The sequence below is a fragment of the Trachinotus anak genome, unplaced genomic scaffold, assembly GCF_046630095.1.
Source record: "Trachinotus anak isolate AG129_WGS33_773 ecotype Australia unplaced genomic scaffold, CSIRO_AGI_Tana_v1 ptg000033l, whole genome shotgun sequence".
Classification (NCBI taxonomy): Eukaryota; Metazoa; Chordata; class Actinopteri; order Carangiformes; family Carangidae; genus Trachinotus; species Trachinotus anak.
The window spans coordinates 7,481,208-7,504,625 of record NW_027273884.1 but is presented as its reverse complement, the minus strand read 5'-3'; the positions used below and the strand labels follow the sequence as shown (position 1 = coordinate 7,504,625).

The window sequence follows — 23,418 nt, the reverse complement described above, 5'->3', positions numbered from 1 at the left end:
CTCAAACTTACTGCAGATCTCCCTCAGAGAACCCGACGCCTTGATTAACACAGACAAAAAGATATTAATGTGAAAAATAAAAAGCAGAACAGAATTAAAATGCTTAGTCACCTGGTTGACCATAATCATGAATAAATATGTCTGTGAAAGCTTTCCTTGTAAAATGAGTTCTTAAAGGTGATTAGTTAGAGGACTCATACCGATCAGAGATGATCAATCAAAGTGTCATTTTTTTGCTAATGCAACAGCCTACTGCCACCATCACAAGATGAATGCAAACAGGCAACAGAAAGCTGTTCTGGGATCAGATGTAAGATGTAAACTTTGTTAAACCCTCCCTCCCCAGTAAAAGCCCTTATGTGTCAAACCCAACATCTGTTGTAAACCAGTTTCTAAAAAGTTTCTGGTGTTTGTTGTCTCTTTATGTCTTAAATACCAAATTGACAAGTTAAAGTTGGATATTTTAACATGTTAGGATCATGTTGATATTTTGCTGTTTCCACTAACACCAACCATCTTGATACACACTGCTCCCTTGTCAATATAGGGTGCGGGAGTTTGCATTTGTACGGCCACTTACACTGTGTCAGTCACTGCCAGTTACAAGTTACAAACAACATAACCAATTAGCTATGCTAGTTGTTCTGGTACGTCTTCTTGTCGCCAATTTTGGTTGCAATAAACTCCTCAAAAACTCCTGAGTCTGACTGAGGCTCAAACATGTGACTGAGTCTGTCAATCATACTGATGTGTGCTGCTTCACCTGTCAACCTAGTGCAAACAGCGGTGGTGGGTGGGGCTCAAGGCCTAATCCAGATTTTTCAATAAGGAAGTAAGAGTAGATGAGCTCAAGATCCAGTTTTTGATTTGTTCCACTTTCCACTTGTTTGTCGTCTTTTTACAGAACAGATTCTGTTTGTTCCTTCAGTAGTTTCTGAGAGATAAAGTCGGTCTCACGCTCACTGCTTTCTGTTTCTGGGCTGATAACTTTTTATCCTGTGATCCAACTTTCTGTCTGTCTCCAGATTAAGGAGCTGACTGGGAACATCCGAAGCCAGTTCCCCTCCTGCTCCAGCCTGTCGTCCATCCCCACCAGCTCTGACTCTGACGCATCCCACTGCAGCACACCATCAGACGAGAGACAGTCGGCGTCCTCAGCCATGAGAGAACACAGTAAAGCCATCAAGAAGCTGCTGCAGTGGGTACAGAAGCGAACGCGCAAGTGAGTATGGTCTGCCAGAGCCCACTACTGCTCCGCCTCCTGATATCCACTCTGCTGGAGCCCAGCTCCGTCTCTTCATTACGCAGCGCTGCCGACTTGCACAAGACTCTTGAAACATCCGCTTTCGGACACTTTCTCACACTTACCAAGCAAACTCAAAACATAGGCTCCTTTTCTTTGACTTAACTAAATAGCTATCACAGTCACACGGGACCAGGATCCATGAATGTGTCTCCAAAAGGAGAGAGCGGCTGTGTGCAATTAACACACTTGGCTCAGAAATGATAATTTCATTAACTATTAAAACCATCTGATGTAGCATTGTGATCTTACAGTGGCCTTATCAACCTCAATGCCTTTCTGCAGAGCAATTTCATTTGCATATCACAAGCAATTTCAGTGTTTCCTGAATCATAAATTCAAAAAAATCGTCCGTTAGCTGCAGTTAGTGTGGGTATAGACCTATATATAGTCTTTTAAGACTCCACAGTGTTTCACAGAGGTGAACTTATTTTTCCATCACATTCATATTAAAGGTGCAGTGAAACCTTTTAATATAAAATGTCATGAAACAACAGGGGTTATCAAACAAACAACATGCACACAAACACAGCACCATAAACACAACAGAGTGAAAACTAGTAAGAGTTAGTTAAGCACACAAGGAAGTTAACGTTACCTGGTATAGGATTTTGAATTATGCATCCACCTTAATGAATCTGAATCTGCTAACAAACTTGTGTCTTCGTTGCTATAAAAACCTGCACAGACAAATGATACAAAGCAAAAAAACAAGCCAGCAAACTGGCTACAGTTGCCGTTGCTAAGCTAACTTGCGGAGAGGTCGAGATTGTTTCCCAGAGCCAGCACACCAGCTGCAGACGGAGATACTCACAACTTCCCTGTGACTACAGCTAACATCCAACCAACAACATATCTTGGCAAACTAGAACATAAACCGAATGTCAATTGGCAAGTAATTTAATGTTACCACACAGGACAGGACAAGCAACTTTGTAGCTGTCCTCATGCGTTTAAACACTCAGAGGTCTCTTCACCATCTCTTCACCATCCCAGTGAGCCGGTGGACGGATAAAACCTCGATAAACTTTTTTAAATTTCCTACTGTCTGTGAACATACTGCATGTCTTGTCACAGGTATGGTGTAGCAGTTCAGGACTTTGGGAAGAGCTGGACAAGTGGTCTGGCATTCCTGGCTGTCATCAAGTCCATTGACCCCAGCCTGGTAGACATGAGGAAGGCCCTGCTGAGGAGTGCCAGGGAGAATCTGGAAGACGCCTTCAGGATAGCCCACTTCAGCCTCGGTATCCCACGCCTCCTGGAGCCTGAGGGTAACACGAAGATAACTATTTTTACATATATACTTATCTGGTTACTTTCCACATTAAACTACAATACCATGACTAACCTAGTTAGTGCTGCATTTCTCTTACAATAATAAATTATTTTTCTAATAAAAGGGTAACCAAGGACAAACCAAACAGTAATATAATCTTGAAACATTAGGTATGAATCTGTCAAGGGATTTAAAAAAGACCTCCAAATTATTTGAAATAAATCATTCCGCTATAAGGAAAATCCTCAAGTGGTGTAGATTTCTGCCAATTTCTACAGGACTGCTCATCCCAGCAAACTTAGGCAAAGATTAGTTTGTTTAATGCAAAAAGAAATCTCCAACAACCCCAAAATTTCATCACTGAAGGGAATGTGCAGTGAATGTGCCTGCAGTCAGAATGACTTTGCAAAATTTGACATGCCACAAAAAAGTTTTTGCTTTCAAAACAACGTTAGAGCAAAACTTCAGTTTGTCAGAGAATCTAAAGGCAAAAACAAGGCCTTTTGGAATAATGCACTCTGGATAGACGGATCAAAGATCGAGTTGTTTGGCCACAGTAACACTAGACATTTTCTGTCTTTGCTGCATACCAAAGACAGAATCTCATACCAATTGTAAAGCATTGTGGTGGGGCAGCTTTCAGTCATAGATTCAGCTATGAATTCTGCATCATATCAAGGAGTGCTTGAAGAGGTGTGTGAGGCCATGTGTCTGAAAGTTGAAGTTGAAATGGATGTTGACCTTTCAGCAGATAAATGACAAGTATGGAGCCTAGTCAAAGTCCAGATTGGGGATTTGAAACGTGGTATATCCAAGAAAACCCTTAACCATCTTGCAACTGAGGGAATTCTTATTTCAGTGAAAGGGGGCAATGCTAGCTTCTGAGGCCAAGATTGTACTCACTTTTTCCACATAAGAATATTACATCTGTTGATGATTTTGATGAATAAGAGATTGAAAAGTTAATTTTCTTTGTGGTTTTGTTCAAGTATATCGCCTTTATCTATAAACACCAAAGAGGATCAAATGTTTCCTTGTTCAAACATGCAGATTTGTGAAAGCAAACAGATTATGCTTTCACAAATCTGTAGTAGCTGATTACCACTGCTGACATCAAAATATACTTCCATAATGTTTCTGTGCTTGTTTGAGGGTCAAAACCAAAAGTGAAAGGTTTTTCCATGACACAGCAACCTGTTTAACATAGCTGTGAGCTTGACCCCTGCAACAGGTTTCTCATGGTTTGATAATTAGCTTAATCAGGTAATTCATGTGTACAACCTAGTTTGTTTCATCTCAACAGTGTTTGAGATGAAACATACAGCCCAGGTTACTTGAATCAGTAAAGCCACTAACTGCCAGAAGATGCTGTGGTTTTAGTTCTACTATCCAGAGCAAAAAGATACAAATCCCTTTAGTACTATTTTTTGACTATATTATGACAATTTCTGTCTTTAAATTAAACTTTAAAATAAAAATCAGCTTAGTGGTATTTGCTTACCATGTCGCAGCAATGCTGTGACACTCCAGCCCTCTCTGTAACATTGCTTGCCAATAGTTTTTCAGGCTTCAATCATATGAAGTATTAGCAGGACCTTTATGCAGAGAGCCACAGTTCTTCTCCAATATTTGCCATGTGGTGTACAAAAAACAATAAAAATGTTCCTTCCCACCAGTAGCCTTGTAGAACCACCCCATAAATTATTTGTTTTAATTTCATATTATTTTAAGGATTACATATAGCCTAGAATTCTGATGCATATTTACAGTACAGTCCAGTAGTGCCCTAGTAAAGGTAAGAAAATTACAAGACACTAGGTTTCTCATTTGACTAATTTAATTACTTGACTCATTTGATTACTGTCTGCTCATATGTAAATGTTCAGACACTCTACCTGTCTTTAAAGGGCGAGTGTCTGATGATAAAAGTAGTTTCCAGATGATTTTTTCCTATAGTCCTTCACTATGAGGGAAAAGATTAAAACCCAGCTTTATATCAGCTCATCTGACATGAGACAACTTCTCAACAACGTCAAAAGGAAAAACATGATATGCGTTTGATATTTCTCTCTGTGTAATTAACTCAGTGCTGATGTACCCTTTCTGTTAATGTGGCAGAGTTCACATCGGACTTTTGCAGTGTTGGAAGTTTTACAGAAATAAATCAGGTTCAACCCCAGTGTTGTCATGACTTTTATAGAAGTGAGACTCTTGGTTTTACTCAGACGTGAGACCTACATGTCAAACTGCCAGCACATTTGCGTAATAAAGTGCAAGTCTGAACAGGTGTTATGACTGTTAGGAGAAAGTTTCATTGATCTGGGAGACTTTATGTAAAATGATGATTGTTCTTTATTTTCCCAGATGTGACTATCAACCCACCAGATGAACAATCCATCATAACGTATGTGTCACAGTTCTTGGAGCACTTCCCTGGCATAGAGGAGGTAAGAGTTCTTGCTTACAGTTCATGGATGATTTGTGTCTGATATCAAATTGTCACAAGACATGCAAGCACTGATTTCTGCAAACTTATTTGTTTCTAACTCAGCCAGAGGAGCCCTACCAGCTGATTGAACGCAGCGTCTCGATGGGCCGACTCAACTTCCGTGACATTGACTCTGACCACATCAGGAATGGCGCTCACCGAAGCAGAGTGAAGGAGAGGTCATACATGTTCCAGGGGGATAATGCCAAACCCGCACCCAAAATCTTAATTTCTTCTGTGTCCGAGGACAGGAGTGCCACGTCACCCCCGTTTAGGCCAGCTGCTGCTCGCTCGTGGTCCATTGAAGACTTCCTTGCAGATTCCCCCCACATGGAAGACATCACCAGCAATGTGGTTGAAGACTTCAAGGAACCTGCAAATGAGGCCCTATCCAACTCAACTTCTAACTCTCCACAACTGTCATACACTCACTCACCCACTGACTCTTCAGTGCCTGGGTGTGCAAACACTGATTCAGTAATTGGCGACTCAGCAATCAGCTCACCAGACTCCTGGGTGGAAAGCGAATTTGGAGTAACACCAGAGAAGTTCTGTGAGAACCAAAGTGACAGTTCTTTGTGTGACAGTGGAACAGCCTGGGATGTGTACCGTGCCACTCCCGTGGAGATTACTACTATTGATGAAGGATTTGTCCCATCCATAGAGGATAGAGGACCTGAGTCATATAACGATGAAGGGATTTACTCACTGGGCTCACTGGAGAGAACACAGGAGAAAATCCAAGGGCATTCTGAGAAAAATCAAGCAGAAGTACTGAAAGACAGAGAGGAAAACCTTGAGAAGAACAACCAGGACATGACAGTTAAGCAGATACTGGATCAGAGCAATGCTGAAATCCCGAAAGAAGTAGACTCTAAAGAGATGGATACAAGTCTACTTCAAAAAAAAGATCAAGTACCCAGAGAGGAAGAACCTTCTTTTGATGCAGAAGTCCTGGCCGAATCTGGTGCGAACAATCTCTTTGAAACTGATGAAACTAACGACAACAACACTGATCTACCACTCCCTGACCATTTTGAAGAACTTGTGAAGCAAACAAGTGTTGCAGAGAGCACTTACAGAGAATCAGACTGTTTAAAGGAAACTGTGGACTTCTTGGAGGATGCACAGGACCACAAAGGACAAATTAATGGTCAAACTGAAAGTTTGAATAAGAGAAATAATTCTGAGGAGGCTGCAGTGGAATCTCAATGTCTGAAAACAGGTTCTCCTGTAGAGGAGATAAAAGAGGACCCAAGAGATGACTCATGGATTGTAAAGGAAAGGGATGAAGGTATTGTAGAAACACAAGATGAAGCAAGTGAAGGAGTTCTAAGAGACTTCCCAGATCCTCAAGAAAGCATTAGCACAGAGACTGGTGGTGCTTTAGCAAACACACATCCAACCAACCAAGAGGGAGCACCAAGCATCCCTCTGATATCCATTTCCAGTGAGCCAGAAGAGCCAAATGAAGAGGGAACATGTGATCCAGAAAGACAAGTTCATGCTGAGGATGAAGAGGTACACCAGCCAGAGGAAAGTGCATACAATGGAACTGTAGCAAATGTCAACAGCCCTCAAAAGCCAAATGAAATGATTTGTTACTCCAATGTCAATGATGACACAAAACCTGCTGACATTCCTTCCTGCCCAATATCAGAAGATGTTAAACCAACAGCTTCAGAGCAAATAACGGACATAGAAAATGGGCATTTGGATGATACACATGAACACAACGTCAGGAAGTCTTCAGATGTAGACACGTGTGTTCCATGCTCAACAGATAATGTGGAAATGAGTGAAGCCAAAGAGTTTCCTCACAACAGCTCTCACACAGATAACACTGACAAGGACTTGACTGCTCAGACTTCCACAGATGATGAATCTCAAACTGTCAATACTGAGCAGGACAAACTGGGTGACAGTGAGACAGCCAACACACAAGAAAGCACATTGGATCCAGTCAACTCGGAGCCAAATGGTAAGATAGGGATTTCGTATTATGAACCAGCTAGTGTGCCCAGAAACGCGGACTTCTTTTATGCAGACTTTGATAGAAGTTCTCCCACAGAGGATCTTGTCGGTGACCCTATTGAGCCCATGGATCTGTTCTACCCAGACAAAGAGGAGCCCATGTTAACAGAGCCACCTGATACCGAAATGCAGAGTTGGCCTTCAGTTTTGAGCGTATCAGCTCTCCAGCCAGCGCCAGCTTCAGAGAGTCTACCAGATGACCAACCACTGAACCTGCTGGGTGAAGACTTCAGGGACGGAATGGATTTCATACAAGAGACTGACAAGGTAAACGTGAGTTCATTCAGCAGTGACATTTCCACATTTTTCAGTGAGTTTTCATTGGCCAAACTGGTGGCATGGCTGTAGGGATGGAAATATAGGCTATTCAGTTAGTTCCAGACTAAAATATATTGAACAGGTGGGAATGAAATTTTTATCCTAAGAGGTTAAGAGGTTGGCTAAAAACCTGTCCTCTATTGCCACTATGAAGGCATCATTTGTGGGTTTGAGTGAAATAGCTTCATAACCTTTGGAGTGATTCCCATGAAATTTGGATGAATTTCACTACCTTTGGCAATCCCTTGATTTTCCATCTAGCACCATCATCAAAACATCTATTTGTCCGATACTTTGGTCTCTCGCCTATGGAAGCATATTGCATTCACTTGAAATGTGCCCTGTTTTTCTGAATTAACAAGATAAGTTTTAATGAAAAATCATTTTTTCATAACTTTCCCCCTTAACTGCAGAATTGGAAGCTTCAGCATCATCAAAGTCCTGAGGTGCCTGCGCAAAGTTGACAAACTGATAACAATACCATCTACATTACTTAAAGATGCAAGTATCTCCCAGTGTCTCAGACCCAAACCAAAATAAAACTGGATCAAACTTAAGAGTCAGGACATGTCTGCTTCAACGCTCTCAAAGTAGGCTAAATGAGAGCTTCTGGCTTGAGCTGGACTATCTCATTAATTCAGAAAAACAGGGCAGATTTTTTTTTTTTTTGTCAAGTTAATGCATTACACTTCCATACATCTTGTATGCAGGGTCTCCATACCCAGCTGTACTTTGTGTCTGGTGCCAGATAGCTAATGTTTGTATGGTAACAGACTAAACTCATAAGCATAATAATCACAAAATTACAAACAAAAATCCAAACCACAAATTGAGTCAATTTACAACGTGGACCAGAGAAAACAGAGGAACATTCCTCAGCTGAGTTCAGTGTGTGTCTGTGTGATGGGCCAACTACCCACACAGGAACACGAAGCAGTGTGACACTTCACACTTCGACAATATCACACTTAACAATCAGATGACCCGCTCATATTCATCATCCACAGACACGTCATTCTGTTCCACTGCTCTTTGGAAGCTGGGGGCCAGTCAGTGTGATGCTTTCAGGCTGTTGTTCTCTGTTATTATGAATTATTTATTGGAGGAACTGGATAGAGTCAGAATTAAACCAACAGTGAACACTGGGTGACAACTTTAACGACCTGTTGTAAGTTCTGGCAAGATATCATGGCAATTCACAGAAACAGGGAGAATTTTCTAAACTCCTGTTTGTTTCATTTGTGTGTTTGATTTAAGTCCCACAATTTTTATGCCTCTGGGCCGGAGACAACCAGCCAGAGGAATTATGTTTTCAGGTTGTTTGTCCGTCCAATTCTCCGGAACGTGATATCTTAGTAACTAAGTCATTTCTTCAAATTTTGCACAAAGAGAATTGAACTGTTCAGACTGTGGTGGTCAAGGCCAAAGGTCAAGGTCACTGTGACTGTACAAAAACACATTTTTGTCCATACGAATTCATGCACTTGTGACACAATTTTTAAAGATATATTTTTTGGGGCATTTTGCCTCTGCCCCTTTCCTGTCGAGAGTGACAGGAAAGGGGCAGAGAGAGGGGGAATAACATGCAGGAAAGAGTCAGGCGTTGAACCGGCACTCGCCTTCTAAAAGCTTCAACTCATATGGCACGCGCCCTAACCATTCGGCTATCGGGCCACCCACTTGTGACACAATTTAGCACAAATGTCTAATGTGATGACGTGACATTTTATGTCCAAAGGTCAAAGGTCATCTTCACTGTGACATCATAATGTTCTGCAAAAATACTCCTGTCCATTATTCAATGCTGTAACTCAGGAGGGAGAGACTGTGACCATGTTTACTGTAACTTGTCTGGTATGTGGAAGAAACAACCACAAGGAGGTTACTGTTATATGTTCACAGTCGTCAAAGACTGTAGTAAAATTCAACTTCTTACTCTTTATTTGGACATAAAATATCCTGAAGTAGGATTTTGTTGTAACAAGATGATAAACAATTATCACCCAGTCTTAATTGGGGGGTTTTGTCAACACAGGACTGGAAGAATAACTGAATACACCTCAGAGCAAATTGTCATACATCAGCTTTTTTGCAGTCATCAAGATTATGTCCTCTCTGCTTATTTTTCCTAAAACGAGACCCCATGTGCTTCAAACAAAGTTGTTTGTATGACATGCTGTCTGAGCATGTTTCAAGGAAAAAGAGATACAAGTACTAATGTGCGTACACCTTTTATACATATACATCTTTGGACAGTCTTTACATGAAGACATTCATGGTGTTGTAAATGGTTGTCCACATGAAAATGTGGAGAATGTGAAGAATTAACAGAGAGACTCTGCCTGCTTTAATGTCTCCAGACAGATGAGCAATCACTCAGTCAGGTGCAAAGCTGAATGTTATACATATTGTCTGACGCAGCCCCTCGTGCTCTTGTTGGAAATGGGGGTTGTTAGGGTTTAGATGATCCAGCAGACACAACTTTTAAAGCATACTGAGGCCTGAATCACCGAAATCCCTCCAAGCAGTCAGAAACGTTTGTTTCACCTCAAAATATAAACGTGTTGGATGCGGTGACAATGTGACAATCAGCTGATTTTATATATGATATATAATGATGATTATATGATGATGGAGGAAAGGTGAAGAGGCCATGTGAAGCATGAATAAGGTCAGTAAAAAAACAAGAAAGCTCATAGAGTGGTCAAAATGAAAAGTGTTTATCCTCTGAGGAGCATGAATCTGCTCTGCCCATTAAAATTAAGGTTTTCCTTTTAAACACTGAAATTTTGTCCTGAAGGTGGTGCTAGAGAAAAAGCACCATCTGAACAGTGAGATCCATCCTCTGGGAACCATGAATACCTGCTGTGAATTTCATCAGTATCCTGGATTGTGTTTTAGTGATTCTATGTCAACCAGTAGTTATTGAGATGTCTTGGTCTGGACCAAAGTGACCCACACACTTCACCATACTCAGGCAACCCTGCAGCTGGGACAAAAACATGCAATGATGCTCTGGCCTTTAGTCAGTTTTTCCTCCTGTATGTCACTGAGCTGATAAAAGATTTCTCACTCTCTTGTCAGGCGATCACTAAGACCAACCAGGAGACTGACAAAACATCAGAATCCCAGGAGCAGTGTTTGTTGCCTGGGGAGAAGACAGGAGGGCCCTGGGATGATGACGATCCAGCAGGGGGCAGTAGTACCAGTGAGACTGAACAACAGCACCCGGGCTCTGCCAGGGAAAACACAGAGCCTGTGAGGTAGGGTTTCTATTCTTAGTGTGCTGCCTGGTACACTGAGAAAAACACTTTACCCAGGGGGAAACCAGTGTTATGGCAATGGATGGGACTGCTCTGACCCGGCCTCTCTCAGTTTGCTCAGATATTTCCTTAAAAGTACTGAACAAAGTCTCTGTAGGTTGGTGATGAAGATGAAGACAGGCCTTATTAGGGGTTGAAAGACTGTGGCTTAAAGAAAAGAACGAGGATTACAGAAATTAATGTTGCTGGATTAATTAATGTAAGAGAGCTTGAGCCGCTTCATGTTCAACAGGGGAATTAACATGATAATCCTTAAGACTTTCGTATATCAAACCCACTTTTCATGCTGTTTTAGCTTTATGCCGCTCACATACTTGTACTTGTACTGTTACAGTGACAATAAAGCTCATCATCATCATCATCATCATCATCATCATCATCATCATCATCATCACATGTAGTTACACTCTTTTATTTCCTCTTCATGAATCAGTTTTCATTGTTGAGTCTTTTTCCACACAGGATTCAGAGGAAATGATGTGAACATGAGGACACACACATTTCACGTTGTCTTGAAGACAATTCTACATGACTTTACTTGATGGGTTCATGAAGCCCATTCAATCATATTTCTTAGAAACAAACCTCCATGATACCAGCTCATGTAGCACAACCTTGTAACCCATCATGTTTGAGGACGTTGAATTTTCTCCAGTAGTTTTTAATTTGCTTCACACAAAAAATATTTCATAAGGCTTTACACCAAATAAAATAAATAAATAAAACTCATGCCATTTTTATAACAAATGTTACTCCCCAAGGAAATGTGATTGTATCATTCCACATGAGCAAACTGTATGGGAACATGCCCAGTAGATGAAGTAGATGAATCTGGTTCCCCCCCCATTCTCATGAAAACACTGACACCTTCTATGACACCAGGGGAGGCGGGGTCCTTGTGTAATTTGTGGGGCCTTACACAATTTACTGAATGTAGTGAGCACTCCTGTGGGACAATTCAAGCGCTCTTGGGGTCCCTCTGCTGGCCACAGGGGCACTAAGCAGGCACGTAGCTTGCCTCACTTGCACAATAGTTTCTTTATTTTAGAGGTTACTGATGGGCAGTTTGAAAATCATTAACCCCCAGGAGAAATTCATTAGTTCAGTAACATGTCTTCTCTGGTTGATGTGGGCTGTAAACAGATACAGCAGTTGTGTTTCTGACAGAGCAGCTGCTCAGATTGTGTTTGTTGATGCCACCAATAACCACAGCTGCTGCCAAATCAACCAGGTGCTCTAAACCCACTGCCCACTACCTGTCCACAGCAGCTTTGATTTGGTTTCATCCTTGTTTTATTTCAATGACTGAAGTGATCTGAAGATTTTTAAATACTCATAATGGCTTCTCCCGCTATGTTTCCTGGGCCTGCTCTCTGCTGTTGAGACCAGGACTAATGGAGTTTGTCTTTTCAGGAGCGACGCTAAAAGCTCCAGCAGAGAAGATGAAAGTCAGATCTCTCCAGTTCTCCGTCACAGAAAGTGGACTTCTCACCTCCCTGAGACTGTGGTTAGTTTGACACTCCATTTCCTTCTCTGTGGAGACCTCACTATCCTTGGATAAATCACCTGCACTGCTGCGCCACACTAAGAGTGTGTGTCTGGTCTTTTCCCCACTCACAGGACAAACAGAGAGCTGAGCCTGTGGCGACCAGGAAAACTAACAATGGCGATGACTTCTGGTAAGAACGTAGTCACATGATACAGTTCACAGTCCTTTGTATGAAATCCTGAAAAGATCACATGAGTCACTAAACGAGCTCTACCAGTGGTGGACTGCAGAGGTTATTTATCTAGAACAGAGACGCTTTGTGGACCTGATCTGACTGAGTTATTCCTGGAAAGCAGACTGTCAGGGACATGGCCCCAAAATGTCCAGAATATTTATACCAGACTAACACTGATATTACGCTGGTATGTGAAAGTACATGAGAATCAATCCAAATGAAAAGTTTTAGTCCTTAATGACTAATGACTAGAACATTATGGCTGCTTGTGTCTATAAGCTCTTTATTTTTGTGCCTCTGACCTTTTTCTTTGTGTGTGTGTGTGTGTGTGTGTGTAGGAGTGAGAGCTGGGAGCTCTATCTGCTGCTGCTGCTGTGGCTGCTGCTCTACTGTTTCTGGCTGCTGCCACAGATGGACCTGAAGACACTGCCCAGCCTGCTGCTGAACCTAGACCACTGAACACACACTTAGACACACACATACACATATACACACTCACACACATGAAAGAAGAGAGAACACACACATATAGCTCAACTGCCACTCATCTCTGATTTATATTTCAAACTACTACAGCTTTTCATGAGGTTTTGCTTTTTAGCTCTTGATATGGCTTGAAGTGATCTGTCTGGCAGAAGATAAGGACCAGCAATGGGAAAAATGTTGTCTGAGAAAAAGTCAAAATGCTATGAAATTAAGTCAGAATTTCAAGAAAAACTAAAATCTTATAAGAAAAAAAAGTCCTAATGTCACAAGAATAAAGTCATAATTTTACAAACAACAAAGTAGAATTTCAAGACTAAAATTGTAATATTTTGAGAAAAATCTCATAAGTCAAACTGTAATTCTTAGAAAAAGGCCCATTAAAAAAGAACAAAGTCATTATTTTAAATCAAAATTAAGTTGTTCAATTTCATGAAAGTAAAATTCAAATTCAAATTAATTTTTGGAGAAAAAGTCATAATATTTTGAAGAGAAAGTCATAATATTTTGTGAAAAAAAATAATGCACAGTTTTGTGAAAATTATTTTTTAATTCTGAGAAAATGTCATAATATAAAGGTATAATTATATTGTGAATTAAAATTACAACTTTTTCCTTGTAAAATAGCAACTTCATTCTAAATACTTTTATTTCCCCATGACTTTATTTTTGCAACTTTTTCTCAAATGTCCCCTCATACCTTTACCCTGTTTATCAAGATATTAAATTTTATCCTTCAGATCTCCTCTCAGTGGCCCTGGTAACACCACTGCAGGACTGCGCCCGTTTGAAAAACACTGTAGAAGTTTGTGGTTTATTACTGTGCAAAGCCAAATGAGTTGACCTTGTAAGACGATATGACTGTACAGCACACTCTGATTTGTAGATATAGATATATGCTATGGATGTATGTATGCACAGCTGCCTGAATCTGAATAGCCATTTAACCAAGATGAAGAATTTAAAAGTAGAACTGCTTCAGGCTGATGATAAAAAAGTTTAGTTAATGGAGCTGAAGCAGGAAAATGAAAACTACAGTATATATATTTACACTACCGCTCAAAGGTTTAAGAACACCTCTATTTTTCCAGCTGTTATTTAAATTTACATAATTCAATGGAGATTGAAAGGAATCAATTAATCTTCTTGTTGAACTAAATTTTGGATTCATTCAGCAGCCGAACTCACTTGTGATGTTCTACTATAGAAATTAAATGTTGTTCAGTTCATCCCAAACCAGGTCCATGGGGTTCAGGTCTTGAGACTGTGCTGGTCTTCATCATGTGAAGCCTCTGTCTGGTTCTGTTCTTCTAATGTTGCTGCAGGAAAGATGGAATTTCTTCGTCCCTGAAAAAGACCTGTTTTCTCTGAATTTTACATGATGTTTCAGGTTTTGGTGAAACTTTTTTTACCCTGGACAGTTTACTGATTACCTTCATAGCTTTTAAGGTTATTTACTGGACTTAAGCTGCTGAAATCTCAATCAAAACTGGAAAAATGGTTTGTTCTAAACCTTTTGACCGGTACTGTGTAAAGCTTTCGTACTATTGTAAAGAGAACTCACCAGTCTGAAGGAAAGGGAGAGGAGGGGGTATATTAAGGGTCTGTTGCACTTTTGAAAGAGGATGCAAACTGCCAAAGATAGTTTTGGAAGTGCTCATACAGAAAGTACACAACTCACCACAAGCCCAGAAATGAAAATGTTGTTTTTACCACGTAGGAAGCCAAATATAACTCTTGTACTGAAGCTTCACCCCAGCTCTCTGTTGTATATTAGCCGAGGCAGAATATGTATTTGTAATATTTTATGGCTCATAAGATGTGTGAATGGATTTTTAAAAGGTTTTATGATAAAGAGGTGTTTTATGTGACTGAGCTATGCTTGAGCTTGTCGATGGAAAGAGAATGCTTTACAATGAATTATCTTTCTATGTTATTTTTGAACAATGACTGTAATGAAGGGTTATGACAAAGTGATAGTAAATATTCCTCATTTCATCATGTCCTCCATCAACAAGCACAATTCTGCTTCCACACCAGCCGACCACTGGGTGAAGTCTGTTTACTCTCAACATAAGTACAGCTCCTACATCCACCGAGGGGGCAGCAAAAAAGCCATTCATTCAGTTTTGTACAAACTGGGTCGTCCCTACAGCACAGTGCATCATCAGCATGCCTCATGTGTTCTTGCACTTTTATCCTTGTGAGAACTAGAGCTGTGTCCCAGTTCCATTCTGTTTACCAACTGCCTGCAGTATGGCCTGTATGCTAATCATCACAGATTGGTGTTTTTAAGAAATCAATGTCCTTCATTGTTTAGTACTAACAGGAAACGTACATCAATCTTTCAAACTTTGGAATACCACTGCCAACTAAACTTCACAAAAAGACAGCAAAAGTTTTTCTAAAGATTTAAGACCTTTATTTGGAAAAGGAAATTTCATTTTATTTTACCTCGGAAAAGTTGGTTTGACAAGACAATGACAATGTGTTGATCTCCATCAGAAGATATATTTGTGGTTTTAAGAACCAAAAACCATCTCAGTGTAGTTTTACATCTCCTCTCTCAGGCTTCTCTCTGGAGCTCTAGTAACAACAGGTTAGTGAGCCAATCAGAGGAGAGGAGCCTCTCTTCTGATTGGCTGACTGTTTTCTGAGTGATCCAATAAAATATCGCAGGTTTCAGGTAAACACTCCAGAAACAATATCCTGCAAGGTTGAATGGTGGGTCCAGGTGGGCAGGGCTTGGGGTGTGGCTGAAAGCGGTGACTACTTTGGTGTAACATCACAAAGTTGCAGAAGTCCTGACGGCTGGTTTTAAGGCTCAGTGTCTGAATACAGGCTGTGTGCATTTCTCTGTGCACTGAGGCTTTGATACTTTCACAGTATTAATATAGAACCTAGACCTGCTTTATAATCACAAACACATGGACATCTACCTTTAGACTGTATGGACCTTTAATTATTTATTACAACAAAGCAACAGTAAAAGTACCAGTACAACAATAAAAGGTACTCCTATACGTAAAAGTCCTGCTTTCAAAATTATACCTAAGTATATGTTTTTAATCTAGAATTAAACTAACTGGTAAATACACTGGAGTAATGTGCACAACATTTTCCTCTGAAATGTAGTGGAATGAAAGTATAAAGTGACATAAAATGGAAATACTCAAGTAAGATACAAATACTATATATAGTATTATATAGTACTTTAGAAAATGTACTTTGTTGTTTTCCATGACTGGACATAGGTGAACGAATGAAGTGACTGTTCACTGACAGTCTGCATTGCGCTGATCCATTCACTCTGAGCATTTTGCATCTTTTCAGAACTGTTCATGACAGCGTTTCCTCATCATGGTGTTAAAAATATTTCACAGTGTATCAGATTTCACAAATTAGTAGGCAAATGAATTTCTAAGGCACAGGCTTGCAAGAATCAAGTGGGTTTAGTCTGCATAATGATTTATTTGAATATACTAAATATTCTAATTTTTTCAGTCTAAACTCACAGCCTGCTGGTATTTAGTATGGAAATGGGACACAGCTCAGTTTTACAGAATAAATTATGTCAGTCCTCACTTCAGCCAAGGGCTCGTTTAGATTTATGATTTGCATGAAGGTATGTACAGAAAATCAGTAAAGAGAATCATTATCATATAATTGCTGTTTGATCTTGTCATGATGCATACTTTTCTTCTCATCATCATTAGACGAAAATGTGTGTAATATTATAATCATCTCTTATTATATGATTACGGCACAAAATAATAGAATATTCTCCATGTTTTTTTTCCCCCTGAACTTTCATTAATTTTTTCCAATTTTATAATAGACACAGTAAAATCTAATTCAGTCACTTTATTAAAGTCATGGAAACAAAAAAACAGACAAAGACTCTGAGTCAAGACTTCTTTTCTCAGATTTTGAATCTGCCAGGCTTTTAGAATCAGCTGTATAATTATACTGTAATGTTCAGGAGCACTATTAGTCCCAGTCCCTGTGGTCATAATAGAGGTTACATAAAACTGTTTCATTTTTTATTTAGTTTTAGATGGGTGTTATGGTACTTTTTCTAGGTTCCAGCTACCATGATGATAATATAATAATTCTGCTTTATGACCTTACCTAGAGGTCACTTACCTAAATAAAATTTTAAAATAGTCATAGGTTTTGGAAGGATTAACTTTAAGTTTCAAGTGGAACCACAGTTAAAATTGGAAGAAGGATTAGATCTAGATTAAACGAGTAAAAGGACTTGGCTTTAGAGCTGAGTTTAGGTTTGACTTCAGTTTAGAAATAAAGTTAAAAGAGTGATTCAGGTTTTTGGAAGTTGGGCCCATTGATCATTTTATTAAAGATACACACCAAATTCATCCTTGTGTCTCCAGTAGAAAGCTCCCTCTAATGCCTTTTTCTTACTGACTGTTAATTCAATATTAGCATCTAGCGTTATCCTAATGTGAGTTCAAAGGTCATGTCTGAGTTAATGTCTTAATCTTCTGTTATTCTATATGCCCGTTATATATCCGTTATTCACAGACATGGCCACATACCCAACATGACCCAACATACTGTGGCAGTGCTTTAAAGTCAGGGACAGAACTTTAGGAAAGAGGGGGGACAGTAGTTCACAGAGTTTATGAGGAATGTGTGTGTGTGTGTGTGTGTGTATTTTTTTGTTTGTGTCTCCAGTGGCTGTGGCCTCAGGACTATATCAGCCATCCCCCACCATAACACACCACCACCTCCACCAAACCACTGGAAGGACTGACCCAGTAAAAGCATATTAGCTTTTGTATTGAAACCTCAATCATTCTCATTGTTTCAACAGCATCAGTCAAGTTCAATAAATGATGTTTTAAACCCTTTGTCCTGGTTGTGTCTGTTTTTAGTTCCCAGTGTACTGGAAGATGTCTATGAATCCCTTATATCACTGGTCCCAACATTTTCTAACTCATGGCCCACATGAAAACCTCAAAACTGTTGGCAGCCCACATCAGTCCCCATAATAATACAGAGGGCCAATAAAGCCTTCTCAGAGCACTTTTTATTTTCATGATAATGATCAAACACTCAGGAAAGAACTGAGATCAGGGGTTTATAGTTATTTAAATATAAAAAATGAAGTGCAGTTTTAAAGTTTCAAAGTTATATTCAAGATTATTTTTTTATGTATGGCTTCTTTAGCATCTTTCATTTCATGGTTTTGGTTTTACACCTTGAAAGGAAATGTACTGTTTTGGTTCAGTCTCTGCGTCACATATGAGGCAAAATACATTAAAATCCACGCTATCTTGCAAGACATGCATCTTTTATGTATTATGTTTGTTTTAATTTGTGTCTACAGAGCAATCTTTACTCAATTTTTATCAGTACTGTTCTGTCAGATTGTGCTGTTTTCAAATTGAAGTCCCAACAGGTGTTTTAATAATAATTTTGAACTCCTGCTGCTCAGGCAGAGGAGGAGACGAGCTGCTGCACAGTCAAGACGCCTGAGGCTCGCAGGCACTCTCAACAGGTAATAAATCTCATTAGCTATCAGCTAACGTTAGCAGCTACCCTGTTAGCGAGATGACTTCTTCTGCAGCACTTTAAGGAGACAGGCCACAATGCATGATGGTTTAGCTTGATCGATGTAGTGTACATCTTCTGTCAAATACATTTTGTGTGCTACAAAATGGCTGATTCACTATACAGTGTAGTGAGTGAGTGTATGTTGTGTATGAACAGGGCCTTTGTGTTTTCAGGAGTGAACACAGAGCTAAGTGGTGCACATGCTCAGTGGAGCCGTACAAGTTTCAGAAGCTGTGTGGACTGGAAAAAATAATGTTTTCAGAGTCTCTAGGTGAGTTCTTAACTTCTTTGTCAGGTATGAATTTTGGCAGGTAATTTTTTCTGTGTATAGTGATACTAACACTCCAGACAGGCTAATGCTAAGGTTGGCTACTGCTAGCCAAGGTAGCTAGCTCAAACCATTGCCATTCACATGACAGCCTGTGAAACGTGATGAGAGCTCTGCCTCATTTACCAGATTATTAATCAATTATTTAAATAATTAATTTATTATTATGCTAATTTGACTTAAGTTAACATGCTAATTTGATGTACAAAATTTGAAAGAGTTGTGATGTTCAACTTTTAAATTCTCACTCTCACTCAAACTAAAAAACCCTGTGTGTATATGTGTTTTGTGTGTGTGTGTGTGTGTGTGTGAGAGAGAGACAGAGAGAGAGAGGGAGAGAGAGAGACAGATCTAGTTACTTGTACAAGGTAATACTGCAGTATAGTGGTGTCTTTTGCCAGGGTGCTATTTACAAATATAAGGTGCGTCCCAGTTTAGGGGCCGCATCCTTCAGAGGACGTGGTCTACGGCCGTCACTGACCACGAAGGCCGAACCGAACCGAGGCGGCCTGGCCTAGGGTTGATTTCCGCTTTACATCACCAGCTGTGCCCACCTTTAACATTGCGTTACAAAGCCCTGCTCCTGTCTCCGAGCAACCTTGAATTGTACTGTATCCTAGTGAGAAGTCAAACTTCATGATGGAGTCAGAAATTTTGATTGTGTTGCTTTTGTTTTATCTTTTGTCAGAGGAGATGTGATATGCTGTATCTCAGGCTGAGAGAACAGGATCATCATGACTGCCTCTGTGTTTCAACAACCAGGACAGAGCAGCTGCTTGTTAGACTGAGCTAGTAGTTGTGCTTGGGTGTAGGAATACAAATGAAAATGTAGTTCCAAAGGAAAGAGCTGTTTGACAACAGATAAAGCTGTGAAAATATTCAAAATAAAGTGAACACTTCAACTGATATTAACTTTTTTCTGTGGACATTTGTTTAAGTGGTAAAAACAGGATTTCTGCTGACCTTGTCCACTGCAGCTCATCACTCAGCTCCTGTGCTGGTGCTCCTGCTGCTTCTCTAAACTGGCAGCGCGGTCTGGACCTGCTGCATGATTTTTAGCTGAGCAGTGAGGCCTTTTGTTCTTGTCTCTTTTTGAAAACATCTTAGTGACATGGCAGCTGTCCATTGATTGAGCCCTGCAAACCTGGTTTGGTCTCTTGGTTTGGTTTTTTTTTGTTTATTTCTTGTATTATCTTGAAATCGCTTTCTTTGTGTGTCTCGGGTTTGTTCTACTCTGTCTTTGTCCTATTTCCCTCCTTAGTGATTATCTGCTCTGTCCTAATGTACTTCACCTGTGTTCAGATACCCCTGCCTCGCTCGTGTAGGTAAGTCTGTCTTCCCCTCTGTCTTCGTCAGTTTTGCCAGTGTTAATTCCAGTTCAGTCCCCTCATGTGATTCTTTTTGTTCCAGAGTTTTGCCGGCAATTTGCATTATTTTCTAGTTGTGCTTTGCCTTCATAAATCTCTTTTTTCCCACCAAGTCCTTTTGTGTGTTTAAGGATCTGTTAATTACATTTTAAATATATTTTTGCATGTATTTTGTTGGAAATATTTATAATGCTTGTTGTCAATGAAATAAAAATGTATTTAACAAACTTTATTTTGATGAAATTATTTCATATTTTAATTTCTTCAATACATTATCTTCTCTTCTCAAGAGCCTGTCCGTCCTCTCCTCTCTCTGCAGCCTCTGCAGAAACTCATCATCTCTCCCTCCTTCTCTTTCTCTCTCCTGCTGGTGCTCCTCCTCTCCTCCTCTTCCTCCTCCTCCACTGCTACACCTGGCCCTGGTGTGTCCTCAGGGATGGAGGCAATTGGGACGGGTGGGGTGGTGGAATGCCTCTATCCCAACACTTCATCCATGAGGACAGACCAAGGTTGCAGCAGTGGGTTTCCAGCTAACTTCAATTTAAAATCACTTGTAAATACCTTGTATTTTATTTTTTAAATTGTTCCTTTTTTTCTTCAAGGCAAGGCAGGTTTATTTGTATAGCACCAATCAGAAACAAGGCAAGGTAAAGTGCTTTACAGAGGGACGCAAATACATTAAAAACAGACCATTATAATCAATAAAGACAAATTTGAAGGAAGAAAGAAATACTTGAGTAGGTGATTTGCATTGATAAAAGGCATTAAGAACAGTGGATGATGTGATTTGTTGGTGAGCTCAAGAATTGTCCTCACAGAGACAGAACAAGAGAAAAGTGAAAAGCTTATCAACCATGTTAAAACTGGGACACAAACAAAGGAAAAGGTGAGAAAGACAGACACAAAATCTCCTAGACATGAATCACTTGGATGCCATATTTTGGATTAGGGATATTGTGAATGTGTAACTGTTGGCTCCCCTGTGACAGCCACATAAAGAAGAAGGGTATTCCCACATCTACTGTCTGACTGTCTTAGTCAGGGTTCGTACAGGGTGAGGTCTAAGTTAACTGACTTTTTTTTTGTTCTTCAAACAAAAACTTAAGGTTTTAACACACCTGGTTTTAAGAGTTGTTCTGTTAGCTGTTGAACTGAGCTGAATCCCAAAACTTACATTTAAACATGTAATCCTCAGGCTCTCTGTCACAGTTGTTTGCGATCATATTATTTTCATTATGGATGCACAATGAATCTTGGGACATGTTGGGCCACGATGGATCCACATGTTGGAGCCTTGGTTGCCCAGGAAAAGAAGGACAGCTGTCTGCCTGAAAACGTCTCCCATCATGAAGTCGATGGTGAAGTTCCTGAATGATTCTAACACCTATTGTCATGAAGGTCTTTGAGAGACTAGTCCTGCCCCACATAAGATCCATCAGTCCCTCAAATCTGGCTGATCAAGGACATTGTTAAGGTCTTGGGAGCACAATTTTCTTTTAAGCCTCCCCAGAATATTTTAAATTATTGTGACCTTATTGGAAAAAGATGTTATTTATAACCAAACAGCTGTCAGATGAATTAGAAGAGATCAAAATCCCCCACTTTTATGTCTGAGGTCAGCAAAGTAGCAACACAGCAAGAGCTGAGAGGAGGAGGAGGCCATGAGCTGAGAGCCACAATTAAACAAGGGGACTAGAAGATCGTACTGCTGCTTAACCCCTGTGCTGATGGCCTTATCACCACTGGTCCAGATACCAAACATCACAGCTAGGACAGGGCTGCAGCTGGTGACCAACACCCGCGCAGCTGCATACTTAAGAGCAACAATTACAGTTCCTGAGCAGTAAGACTGTTTATTTAGAGAGGCAGCAGACTTCAGCCAAAATGCTGGGCTGTATGTCAATGAGCATTTCACTAAGAAAAGTGCTGGAATATCTAGGGTTGGCTGTATCCTCAGAAAGCAAAACAAAATTCAAGCAACATGGACAAGAATAGAAAAGTAATTATAAGGCTGAATGAATCAGAGCAAGTCAAGATGATTGTGAAATGTAATCTGAGGGATTTCTGGTCGTGGACATGTTGGGAAATGTGCCCTGGTACAGAGCAACACAGCATCCATTACAAGACAAAGAGAGTTTATTTCATTTTGGCCATGTCAGGTTGGGGAGAATGCCCTGACAGCAGATTTTTATAAATCTTATTTCTAAACAACTCTTTCTTTTTTTTATATGACGGATAAAGATTTCCCTATTGAAGAAATTGAGTGTAATGATTTTCCTAAGAACAAAAATCTGATGAGAATAGCTATAACAAGAAAAATGTGAGGAGTTAAATTCAAGTAAATAAAATTAAATTAAAGTTTTCTAATTTGACCGGACATAAATCGTTTAGTTTAGACAATGACTTTGATTGAGTGATTGCAAATTAAACTCTGACTGTTATTCAGAGAATCAGTTCAATAACCTCAAATTGGAGGATATTTCAATCATAGGTTTTATTAGTTCAAATTAAAGATAACTTCAAATCATTAAAACATTCACTTCTAGTTTTTTGCCACAAGTGAGACTTACCTAACAAAAGGAAAGGTGATTTTGTTGTAGAAGATTATGACTTTTTTAAAGTAAACTGGACAAGGTGTTGATTTTATGCACAGAAAGATTTTCAATGTAGAGTAACTGATGGCACAACTGTTGATGATATTATGAAGAGTTTGTCAATTGAGATTCATTCTACAAAACTCAGAAAGTATTTTCTTGAGTTGCATTTATATAGTAAAGCTCCTTGTTCTTGCATTGAACAATTTGTTAGAACCGTAGTTGATATTTTTGGAAAAGTTTGTGATAAGAAATGACTCTGTCACCATGTCTTCTATCGTCACTCCTTGTTTAACATGTTATTTCAATAAAGTATATTAAAAATATATATCTATGTAATGTGTATTAGTGCATGTGTATCGCTCTGGATGGACCAGATGATGTACAAAAAAATTTGAGCATTTGGGCTGTACAGATGTTTGGAACTGTGAATTATTGAAATGACATGCTACACAAAGGTGACACATTAATAAGGCAAGTACCAGTACAGCACCCCCCCAGTGGCCTGTGGGTTTTTTGTTTTTGTCATGTCATGCCATTACATTAAACTTTGGTGAAGAGTATCTCTGCCTGTCACATGGAAGACCGGGGCTCGATTCC

The 23,418-nt window shown here is 39.7% G+C and overlaps 1 protein-coding gene across 5 annotated transcripts in view; it reads left to right on the top strand.

Moving 5' to 3' along the window:
* clmna (calmin a) overlaps positions 1-16,322 on the top strand; it is a 50,963-nt gene extending 34,641 nt beyond the window's left edge. For 4 of the 5 annotated variants that reach the window (XM_071471247.1, XM_071471251.1, XM_071471250.1 and 1 more), the window contains 8 exons: positions 1,026-1,222; positions 2,381-2,574; positions 4,944-5,026; positions 5,131-7,368; positions 10,504-10,682; positions 12,156-12,249; positions 12,363-12,421; positions 12,805-16,322. In XM_071471247.1, coding sequence (XP_071327348.1) covers positions 1,026-1,222; positions 2,381-2,574; positions 4,944-5,026; positions 5,131-7,368; positions 10,504-10,682; positions 12,156-12,249; positions 12,363-12,421; positions 12,805-12,925 — 3,165 coding nt within the window. In that variant the 3' untranslated portion in view covers positions 12,926-16,322. The remainder of the gene's footprint in view (positions 1-1,025; positions 1,223-2,380; positions 2,575-4,943; positions 5,027-5,130; positions 7,369-10,503; positions 10,683-12,155; positions 12,250-12,362; positions 12,422-12,804) is intronic. The other variant, XM_071471249.1, reaches the window with a different exon arrangement.
* The last annotated feature ends 7,096 nt before the right edge of the window (positions 16,323-23,418 follow it).